Consider the following 12,473-nt stretch of genomic DNA (forward strand, 5'->3'; position numbering starts at 1 on the left):
TCTTTGAACGAGATACATCTAGAAGGAAGTTTATTAACACTACAAGGATCTCAGATCATCTACGTTACTGGTCTTATTATTACAATTAAATATATTTCTAGAAATCCTATACACGTATTGTTACGTGAAAATGAATTTTAGGATTCGATACTGTACGATCTGTACGACACTGTTCGTTTATGATTCTTCCTAATTTTGAGAATGTTAAGATAAATGGAGGTTCATTTACGTGTTATATGTTACATGCTTGTTGCAAATATCTTGCTTATCTAACGATATATGTACTTGTTTCCATAAAATTATTCATTAAATGCATTTAATGCATTATGTCTTCTTTAGGAGGATACAAGAAACAATACGCCTTTGTTAGTAATCCGTTAGAAATTCGTTAGTAATTCGGGAATGAAAACGGTCAAAAGGGACAATCGTAAAATCTTCTTAAAATGGAAACTATTTTATTCATCTAACTTCATAAAACATTTGATTATCGATATTTTAAAATCCTATCGTATTCATGATTTCAGCGTCTCTAATTTAAGACTCTACAAAAACCTTTCATCCGTCATGTCATCCACGTACGATTCATCCTGTCCCGTACGAGCTAAAAGCAGCAATTTCTTGGATTAAACATAGCCTTCGTGCTTGACTGGAATAAAATTCATACTTCGAGAGGTTTTTGTTCGTAAATCTCGAGCATAGACAAGAAATATTTGACAAACGGGAGCAGCTGGCGGAATGGGGGGATTTGTCGTTGTACGGATTAATTGTCCAACAATTTCATGAGGGCTGATTTAATTACCTATCGAATATTGCTGTGCATCGAGCGGTATTTTAACGAATTCATTCGCTCGCGACGGATCCTCCAATTTCGTTAAAAGTAACGCACGGGCGCGAGAAACGGGACAGTTTTAGAAAATACAGCCTCCGATTAATTCGCTACGCCGAATAATTGAACGTCGAATTTTTCTCGTGATAAATGATAAATGATAAAACATGCGTGCACGCGTGCCCATCCGTTTTATCGAATGTATTCCGCGGAAATGGGCGTTCCATTTGTACAATTTAATCCCAAATTTTACAAATTGCTTCGTAAAGGAAACAAATACTGACAAATTGTTTTCTATTCTCAGAGCGTCGTGTGGGGCGAATGGTCACCTTGGTCCAAATGGTCCAGCTGTACAAGGTAAGCATTTTACGCTTTAGATTTAACTAGATGTATTAATTGATTGATACGATACGATACACTTTCGTTCATAACTATTTGTACACTGGTTCTTTATAGCTGAGTTTGCAGACATTTAAGCATTTGTTATAAAATATAATTTCATTAAAAAGTTGCGAATAAATGGCAGTTAATTTTTGAAAATCAACAATAATAGAGAAATCTATAATTTGTAATTATCAAGCCTTGTAGAACCATTGTATTTTGTTATTTGAGAGACTAATTGTAAGAAAGTACACAGGTTAACGTACTTCTAAACTGATAGAAACATTTCCGACGCTAATACAACTTAATACATGTCGCACGCACTAAACAGACAAACATATTGTTGTCGAGTCTTTTTAATAGATAAAAAAACCACTAATTATTAACTTTTTATTAATCTCTACGTTTTGGTAAAATTCGCATAATATTAATACAAATTGAGCAAAGTATCCGGATTCTTATGAACGATAGTGTAAATGATATTAGAAAATACGCAAAACATGTTACATAACTGTCGGGAATTTTATTATGATTCACTGCAGTCAAAACACATTTGATTCGTCTCATATAAATCCTCGTCTCTGACGACAATCACTTCTGACCCTATTCGTTCATTAATAACGGATTGTGAAATTATTCTGAGTGACGTAAGAAACGATAAATCATGATTTCCCTATTACGACTACAGCTCGATTATACTTTCTTACAAATCACTCTCTTATCTGCGTTATGTCGCATTTACATCGATTTTTAACCGTCATAGCTTTATCACATGTGTTTATTATACTAAATGAAAAGGCGAATAATCATCTCGTCATTCATATTCGTTTCTATGTATCGAGAATCACGTTCTTGCGTCATTTGTGTAACTATTTCCATCGCTTCCTATAACGTAAGCCTAAATGTATAAATGTTAGAAGGTTATCACGAGACTGCGGATGTCTATGCATTTATAAGAAACGAACTTGGCAAACATCCTCCATTTTGCAACAAAAATGTAAAATTGACGTTGTTTGGTATCATAAGGCGGGTGTTCTATCGCAAGATAGAACCGATCGAAGAGCTAAGTATCGCGTCGCGGCGCCATTACGTCGCTGGAATGTTAAACGTTTCAGAACTCATTTCGACAACGGTAGAGTTCCGGTGGCGGACGTCGGAACGGCTAGCTCGTTTTTCAGTCGACCAGAAACGGCCCAGACTGCGCCAGCAAATAATTTATGACGCTTACGACTGGTGAACTGCACTCGCCCTCCTGGAGAAGCTTATTGCATGATGTACGGTGCCGTACATTCGACGCGGCCAGCCACGGCCCTCTAAATCTTTGTTCGCCTTCCCCGATACAATTATTAAAATTTTTTCCCTCCATCAACGCATTACCATCTGATTTGTACCACTTTCTTTTGCCAAATCCACGATATATATATATATATATATAGTATCGCAGAAGTTTAGTATTTAGTACCTCTTCCAATTGTCCATATTGGATAAATTGATATTTTCTTATAATACAAATTTTAGTTATTCCGATACATTCTTCAAAATTTCAGAAACAAAATTTCGAGGAAAAATATGGATCGTCTGAAATTGGGAATTGAAGGTGGGAATATTTCTACCATTCTCCATATTTGCCTAATGTTTCATGTCTTAAACTTTTGTCATTTTTAGTTACCATTGCCACTTTTATATACATAGATTATTGTCCATTTTTAATTATCGTTGTTAGTTCTGTGCTAGATTATTCTCCATTTTTAGATGTCATTGCTACCATTTTCTTACATTTCTCCCAATTTCCGATCTTCAAAATTCCATACGTAATATGCATACATATTAAAGGGTGAATGCATTTAAAAAATTTCACAAAAGTAATATTTTTCAGGACAGATATATTACATCAATAAAGATTCTTTAATACCTAATAATAGAAAATATATATACGTATAGAAAAATATTTAGAAATATTGGAATAAAGATCGAGCGGAGGTCCCTCTGAATTTAATTAACCTAAATGTATTATTACTTTTTGAAACCGTTGGAATTTTACAATAAATTTTATTATCGGAATATCAAATTCTTTGGGCAAAATTGTGAATAGTTTTGCTTGTCTACTGTTAAAAGAAGAATTAGCTTGTCTAAGATATTTAATTAATTCGATAAATTTATTTATGAAAGATTTTAAGCAACCGTCTCTCTCCGTTAATTAGTAAGTAAATAAGGAATGAAAAATTAAGAAACAGAGAGAACGTTTGGAAAACGGGATACTTGTAGAAGTAATTCCCCGAAACGTTCCGTTGTCGCGAAATTAAAGATCCTTTATTCGTTTAATTGACGTCGTCGTTTATGCGTATACTCTGTTATATACATATACCGTTCATTCAAGTTTTAAAACACAGCTACATTTGAAACAAATTTTAAGTAATGACGTCAGAATTGCAAACTACCGACCCGTGTGTACCGCAAGCACAAGTGCTACTTAAATTCTCGAAACGAGTAATTCATGATCAAAGAAACCAGGTATGATTTTTCCAGGTGCTTCGAATTTTCCGCTTACATGTCCTAATTCCGACCAAGTTCTCTCATAACTGTCGAGATACACGAAGTAAAAGAAACGAAATAATAATATAGACATACATTGACAACGTATATCTCACGTTCAATACATTTATCTTTAAATTAGGATATAATATTGTTACATCTTAATAACAATAGTACAATCGTACTTTGTGTCATTAGAAAATCTTCGTGACAACGAGGAATACAGAATACAGAGAGTTTCTGAATTCTTTGCTTGTTCACATAAAATGATATTTTTGTGACAAAAAAGAACCAGCGTCAAAAATTACACATATGCTCCTTGTTAGTCTCTTCGTACGTTGTTTTTTTAATTATGCTCGCCCTACTTCGCAGGAGCTGCGGCGGTGGGATTTCGCGACAGCAGAGGCGCTGTAGGAGGAAACCGTGCAAAGGCAGGTCGTGGAGCACGAAATACAAGATCTGCAACCCTGAGGTGAGTCATTCAGCGAAAGCATCTTTTCCATTACTTTCCTAAACGGCAACACTTACATTCGTCACAAATTTTCATCATCTGTAAACGATTGTCTTTCCATTTCACGATTTCTTCGTCTTTGTTTCAAAATCACCACCAACGAACAAACAAACACCGATGAAAAATTAAATAGCAGATAAATCACTAATAGAAAAATCACCTCGTAAAATTATCGCATCTAACAGATGAGAAAGGGGGAATATTATAAATGTAAAAAATCTTCGTCACCTCTAAACAATTCAAAATTTCTTCGTACAATTTTCTCCAGCGAAAAAGCAAAAATCGATCAAAAGTTAAACCACGAACCAAAAGGAAAGAATAATCACATAAAATAGTCAGCAAATCAGCAAATACTTTTCTTAATAATATTGCAAACGAGAAATGTTTACAATTATGAACAATTCTTATCATCTGTAGACAATTTGTCTAATCACATGACAATTTCTTTACACCCGAGGGAGGAAAATTCGATCAGAAATTAAACCACGAAACAAACCGATATCTATTGGAAGAACAACCACGTAAAGCAGTTGCACGAAACAGATAGCAGTATCCGTCGAACATTCAGTGTACTAGCCTAAATTCAATTATTCCCGAAAGCGGCTGTCTTATCAATATAATTCTATTCAAGCGACTTGCCGCCGTAAGACTGTAAGACAGAGAGTGTAACGTATAGGAAACAGGCAAGGTGAGATAGAAGCTCCGAGCCGTGGAACTGGTTGCACCGTGTTTCCTCTCTGTCCTTTATCGCGAATGAAGCGCAAGGCGAGGAGTAAGTTGTCACACGAGTAGAAACGGGACAAACGAGAACGACCGAGTGACTCTCTCGTCTCTCTGTCTGCTGTTCGAGCCCCGGTAACACGTACATCCACGTGATTATAACGGCACCAGGGCTCCGGGTCTGAGTAACTGGAGGAAATTTGCGGTTCGCGCAAACAACGAAACGAAGTTAACTCCGTCGTTTAACTGGCAACTTTTGAAGCTGCCTCGCAGTATTCCACCGCGATACGCCGTCCTCGATTCCCTCTCGCTCTCTTATACCGCCCACCAACCCTTCGCCACGGTCCCATTTATGTAGGCGCTGGAAAACGGGATTTGCTTCGCCAACCGTGTCTTGCTTAACCCTTTTTACAAACTTTTCTCTAAACCATCGTGAGTTTAACGATTACAAGTGGATTTTATTTTGTCCGTGAATTACATCTTCCATGATTAACGATAGATGTATGTAGTATCTTAATGGCTCTAGAGGAAGGACAAGTAAAGGATGCTTCATTTGGTAACAAGTTGGTATAGTTCGTGTATTTGATAACGATGAATATAATAATAAAGAGTGACAAATTATTCAGTGATAAAGAATGTCAACGTGTTCGTTCGGCTTAGCGGCTTTATACATCTGACCTCTCGGCCTGTGCTCTTAGAATCTTCAACAAGGACTGCTCTTTTTAGATCATTTCTTGGTCTTCTCGGGGAGACGACCCTCACTACGCTCGGATCACGCCACCGTTCGCACCTATGATCATATATGTCGCATCCTTTTGAAACAAGCGGCCGAAATCGACGTATCTGAAAGTCCCTCGTCGGGCAGACAAGGCGATCTGCCTGCGACATTGTAGGACCGCGAGCGACGGCCAGAAACGCGACCTATACTAAAACCTCGCAGCGTAACAAAACGTACATCTCCCTCTTTTCGATACTACATGTATATAGAGTGCTCCGGGCATCGTCACATATACAATCGAATCCAAAAAGGTTTTGTGCATCCCATAAATAGGGAAATTTCATTCAAATAAGTAAGTGTTTAAAAATTTGTAGTCCTACTTGGTTACAGAATTCGTATCGACTTGGTTACACATTACCTCTGAACAATTACAAAAATGTCTATTCGAGCTATATCGTTCTTATATATCATTCAACTATACTCAACTATATCATTCTTCTAAAATTTAAAGTATTTTATAACAGAGAAAAGGGTAAACTGAGCAGATAAAGTTGATAGAATCACTATAAATGTTTTGTTAAGAAAACTGATTAGCGTCGGATCAGGTCAGTGACACCAATTGCGATTTCTTTTAATCGAAGACAGGTTGGATAAAGTTTCATTTTAACTTTGTCCACAGCTTCGATTCTTCAACAGCGATCATTAAATACAAATTACGTATAACATTTCGATACAACATTACGGTAACGACTAGGTAATTCTCGTTTAACTAACTCATAAACGAATTTAGCATTAAACAAAACCGAAAAAGAGTATTACTCTTGATCTGCACGATAAACAATTTCCACCGGTGTCACAAACACGCGTATATACCACGTATACTCGTACGCGCACACGCCATCCGTGAAAGCTCAAAACGGTCAACCCATCATCGTCAAGCGAACAGACAAGCGGTTTATACGTCAAAGAACGGCTCAGGCCGCGACTCCGTAATTAATTGTTCGTCCCGTTATTACAGCCTTATGCCAACAGGGCTCGGTCAGAAATTACGCGAATTATCAATTCAAATTCGACGCGTGACGGTCAGCTGCGGCTGTCACGTATGACCGTGTCCCGAGCCTGCAAGTGCATCGAATACGTGCTGCGCTTTGCAGCACCCGGCCATACCCCGGGGGATGCACGGATGCTGCAGCTGATCCGACCCACATTCCGAATCTGGGCCGAGTTTCGACCCCGTCCACGGACACACGTGGTCGTCCTTCCCATTGATATCTGCCAACTCGATATTCCGTCGAATTTACCCGGGCCATTTTTCCTTTCTTCCCTTCCTTTCTATCCTCTTCTGTTCTATCGTTTCCTCTTTTTTTATCTGTCTCTTTTCTTCGACATATGCCGAAGGGTTGCGTATTGTCTTGGTCTCGCGTGTATCCATCCTGCCACTTTGTGTGTGTCCACGTCGGGCAACACGATTTCCCGAAGAAGAAAAAAACAAAAAATGAGAGAATAGGAAAAACAACGGAGTGAAAGAGGACGGAAGGATGGGTGACGAGCGAACCGCAGAAAAGTAGCGCCGTTGCGGATCGTAAATTCAAGGCTGAAAATCGATGTTCTCCATCCTCCTGCTGCCTCTTTGTGAAACTTGTAAACGTATACGGTTCTTGTCCCGGCGATATTTTCCCTTTTAACGTAACCTCTCCTGTTAGTCCTGCCCTGAAATGTTCGACACTTTTGATTAAATAATGTTTGATTTTATGTCTCTCTTCTTTTCTTTTCTTTTGTTTTTTTTTTGTTTTTTGTTTTTTTTTTTTTTTATTTGCTGATTTTATTTTATGGAGAAGGAGAATCGTTGATGAAAGGTGTTCTTGGTCGGTGGAAACTGCGGTCTCGTTCACCGCAAAAGTGTTTCGGTAAAACGTAAATTGGTAGTTTGCACCGAGAACTTGTTAATTTGTCGGGGGTTGATTGTTTAAGGATAAATACGGCACGAGAATGGAATTTCTTATTGGAGAACGAAAGAAGAAATTGTCGTTCATTATTCGCGAATCGATGGTTCGGTTATTTGTATTTCATTGCGGAATTTCTTCCCCGCGGGTCGATGAGCTTTATGAATATTGCAGAGCAAAACAAAGCACTCCTGCCTGTGGAGTATTGCGCAATGGTAATTACCACAGTTGATGGGTAATCGGTCATTTCCGATGCGCATCACGACTCGATATTCCTCCCTTCGAATATCTGTGTATTCGCCGTGGCAATTTACTTTTCAGCCTGAAGTATCTTTAAGCAGTAAGAATTCACCACTCCACGATATTGCCTCGCCCGTTACGAAAGGGGTGAAATAATTATTCGCTAGTCTGAAGAATATCTCGAACCATTACCAATTACAATTGAATACAATTGAAAAAAAAAAAAAAAAAAAATAAGAAAGAATGTATAACGCCCCATTTATGAAATAATTCAATTAATATCTAGGAGGCTCAAGATTCTTTTACAGCCCTTTCTAATTATCAGCAGTATTAAATTCCCATATTGAATGAACCATGTTTGAACCAACTTGTTAATTCATTGATATTATAAGTTGATCAATTATTTGTCAAGATCAGGAAAAATCTTTCAAATTCGATCAACACCATTCACATCCATTTTCCTCAAACTCAATTATCCTCTTACCATCGCAACACGTTACAATGGAAGATTAGCAAGAAAGAAGAGTATTTATAGCGAAGAAAGCTCATAATTGTCATCCAATTCGGAATTATCTTCAATTCGACTTTCCAGGGCAATCCTGACTTCCGTTTCATGTATGGGTCTCGCGTCGTTCAGGCATAAAATTGCATCGGGAATTTTCGCGAAACGGTCTCTCTCTCTCTCTCTCTCTCTTTTGGACCTAAGGCGAGAAGTAAGCGAGCGAAGCTTGGTAGTCGTCGCCGTCGTGTGACCGACGTGACATTTTGCCCAAGGGTCGACGTCACGGCGGCCGCCGTTGCTGCAAGGCGAGAGAACCTGCACTCGACGTTCGTAAATGCACCGCCAACAAAGCTATCGATAGGTACCGTCCACAAAGGCAACGTCGATCTTGCCCACCCCTTTTTCCACCGCTACGGCCGCCGCATACGTAACGCGTAATATCTCTTTCATTTAACCGGCCCGAAACCGGCTTTATTGGGGCTTTGTTGCAACGAACGATTCTCTTTCACACGCTCGACCTAACCGAGAGACCTGTAAACGTGCTGTCCATTACGTTCACAGAATAGAGAAGTCGAATAGAGAAATAAGTCGAACAAAAGTTTGCACGTAGAAAAGAGAGAGAACCGTGATCTGCAGGAATTCCGGCGAGCGTGAAATTTGCCTCGAGGGATTAATTTGAAGAAATCACTGCCGGATAGGATTTCTGGAAACCGCGATCTTTACGTCGAAATTGAGTTGATTGGAATGTTATTTAAAATTGTTTGAAAAGATGATGATTGTATAGATTGAAGAAATTTGAAATTAGGTTCTTGGCTTGACAATCTTTATATAACGATCGAATCGAATAACGATCTGGTTGGAACGTTGTTTCAAATCATCTGAATATACTCGGTATAAAGATGGAAAATAAGTAAGTATATGTGTATTACGATGAAATGAAAGTAACGGCGGAAGTAACGTGATTCCTTGACGAACGAGGTCATCGAGGGTTCGAAAGTACGCACAAAGTCTATCTTATAAATTCATTTACTTCGTTGCAGGGATGATTGCATTCTAAATTAGATTCTCGCGACCTTTACACTGTCTACGAAGCAAATATCAAATCAAGACGTTTATTTTTTGTGAAAAATTGACACGAAAGTTGCTCGACGTTCGAGGTATCCCATTGATACAATCTTCAACCCTCATCGCACGAATTTCTTATGGGTACAACCTCGTTCCTCTTTCGATTTATAAACTATTCGTATACACGAAGCATTCAATATGTGCAAAAGTCACGCCCAGAGAACGTGCAGAATCCACCATCCAGTATTCCATCGAAAAATTACGTATTGGCAACTTGGATGATTCATCACCCGTTGCAACGGGGATACATGGCGACGGCCGACGTCTCGTTCAACTTTCTCGACTCTCCGTGTAGATCGGTCATCGTATTGACTATTCATTTCATAGTAATATCGAGAACGTTCGTCGTCAGATCGTTTAAGAGTTCCGTCACGTTTTTCATGGGGCAAAATGACACGGATTCCGCGCGACATCTCTCATTCTGCCTGATGGACAATTTTCTCGGGCTCGTAAGTGCTCGTTCGCTACTGAGCTTTTTATGATGTCACATCCAATCTGCCCCACACGATTGACCCACGCACGTTGACGCGAAAATACTTGGCCAAAGTATGAACGAAGCGTTAAGCTCGACGACAAATCCGGCTATGACGACCAGTGTCACCCCTATATCACACGAACCGTATCCTCGTAAGACGGAAAACATAGATTCCATGACGCTTTTTATCGATACATCAAGGATCAACTGTGGTATATCCTTTTACGACGATCTTTGAAAGGATTTCGATGATAGGATTTAGATCTAGACGATTTAGATGATCGTTTTGATGGTGAAGCAGATCAAGTGTAAAATCATAGAAAAATCGTTTAATCTTTTTGGCGCTCTATTTATTTTTCTTCGTTATGATTTGATCAGTTATGATTAATTAGAATGTTCGATTTCTTAAGAGGAATATTAGGAATTCAAGGCTGTTATAAATACGAGGACATTGATGTAACATCATATTTTTACGAATATGATTAAAAGAATGAAACTCGGGTAAGAATTTGTTTTATTTACGTAATTAGTGCCCACTACACTTTGCATATTTTCCGTGAAAATTATTGCTGTGAAAAGAGAAGAAAGAAGGAAAGGAGAAAGACATAAGTACGGCATAATAATAATACAACAACATGATGCAGCAAGGATACAAAACGATATGTAAAAAATGTAGATGAATGAGCGGGTAACTTTCAGTTCACGTATCATAAAAGTTAACTACCAGGGAAGAAGAAAAAGAATTGCCTTGAAAGTTAGGCATAAATTTCTGACAGTCTCAAGATTTATTGGTTCGAAGGTTACTTATAAATTTCTCACAAAGAGAAAGCTAGAGGGTTCCATAAAAAATTTTTCTTTAGATTATTGGTACCTTTTATAAATTCATAAATATTATTTATATAACATAGGTATAATTTTTACCAGAAAAATGAATACTTTGTTGCTCCCTGCAGAATGTAATAGAATAACGGAAGAATTTACTAACGCTTTTCTACATTCTTCGAATTTCGTCCGTATCGGGCCAAGAGATTTGTTTTTCCGGCAAACGCAGCTACGATGCCAAACAATGGCGCGTTGATCAATTTGCGTGGCGTGAAATAAGATACGATTGTCAGGTGGATCGAATTAAGCGTAATTGACACATCCCTCGACCAACGTGCAATCCCGATAGTCTACGCTTGCTGCAGTTTCCGCGCCGTTACTCCCCTGGAATTCGACCAAATAAATTTATTTTCCGTTTATAATCGTGTCATTTTTCAGAAATTCGCGCGCATGGCCAAGCAACGCGTGAAAACTACAGGTGACGGTGCAACGCGTCGCAACGACATAAACGGACCAATATTACGTTTTTTTTTTTTTATTTAAAAAGAGAAGAATTTCTCGATCCCAATTACACATTAATGAGAAACCTGATAAATCACATTTCCCGTCTTTTATGAAAGAATAATTTTAAAATTCAATATGCTCAATATTTGATATTTCATTTTAATATTTAAGCTCCGATATTTAAACACCTATCATAGAATATATTATGTACATGTTTATTGCGCGTGTTTGATACACAACACATTTTGATATTTCATTGTCATTGCAATAAAATATGTCGCAACTATATCGCTAAAATTGAAAATCAGTCTGAAAATGTATGACAACAAAGCTAGGATATTATCAAAAACTAACTTATCATATCTTGGCCTCGTGATCTTCAAATGGATACAAAGGAGGGCTAATGACAGTCAACAATGAAAATCGAAGAGGATTGCGTGAACCTTTTATCAGTGAGCAAACAACGAGCGAAAGGAAACGTGGAAGAAAAAAATCTAGAAATATTTGAACGCGAGTTAAGCTCGAGATCAAAGCGATAAGGAAATAAATTTATCGTCCAGGCGGAAAATAAAACGCGAGATTACGCCGGGCTTTATCGCCGACTTTGGAGATCGAAAGATTTACGGAGCTCGTTAGCAAAAAATAAAACAAACATAGAGAAATAGAAATACCTACATAGAAAAACGAGAAGGGTGGAAAACTAGGTAACGGCGAGACAAAGAGGATGATGGTAAAGGTAAAATGTGGAAAGAGAGACCTCGAAGCTTTCGTGCACGTAGAAAAAGAGAATATTGAAAGGTCGTGGAAAGAAATGAAGAAGAAAGAGAAAAGGAAAAAAAATATTAATGCGTGGCTGGTGATCCTGTGCAGCGATACATTTCAGAGGACTCATCAGTCTCCGAATGTAAATTTGGCTCGCGGACCTGATATCCAACCGCGGTTAATACAAAACCAAGGGAAGGATTATACTGAAAGGACGGATTACGTGGACCGGCAACCGCGAAATTGGAAAATTTATGAAAACGTCGCTGGTACGTTGCGCTCCAACCACGCGTACAGATACAGAAACATCTACAGGTGTATCGATATATCTCCCTGGGTATTTATAAAGTAATCGAAGGCACATTAGCCTTGTGAAATATTAATAGCGTGCACGCCCTCGATCGCGAGCCTC

At 38.3% G+C, this 12,473-nt stretch overlaps 1 protein-coding gene across 3 annotated transcripts in view; it reads left to right on the top strand.

Annotated features, from left to right (window-relative positions):
* LOC126919370 (protein madd-4-like) overlaps positions 1-12,473 on the top strand; it is a 243,243-nt gene that overhangs the window by 160,403 nt on the left and 70,367 nt on the right. For all 3 annotated transcript variants that reach the window (XM_050728485.1, XM_050728487.1, XM_050728486.1), the window contains 2 exons: positions 1,131-1,183; positions 4,112-4,211. In XM_050728485.1, coding sequence (XP_050584442.1) covers positions 1,131-1,183; positions 4,112-4,211 — 153 coding nt within the window. The remainder of the gene's footprint in view (positions 1-1,130; positions 1,184-4,111; positions 4,212-12,473) is intronic.

Source organism: Bombus affinis, chromosome 8 (assembly GCF_024516045.1).
Source record: "Bombus affinis isolate iyBomAffi1 chromosome 8, iyBomAffi1.2, whole genome shotgun sequence".
Lineage (NCBI taxonomy): Eukaryota > Metazoa > Arthropoda > Insecta > Hymenoptera > Apidae > Bombus > Bombus affinis.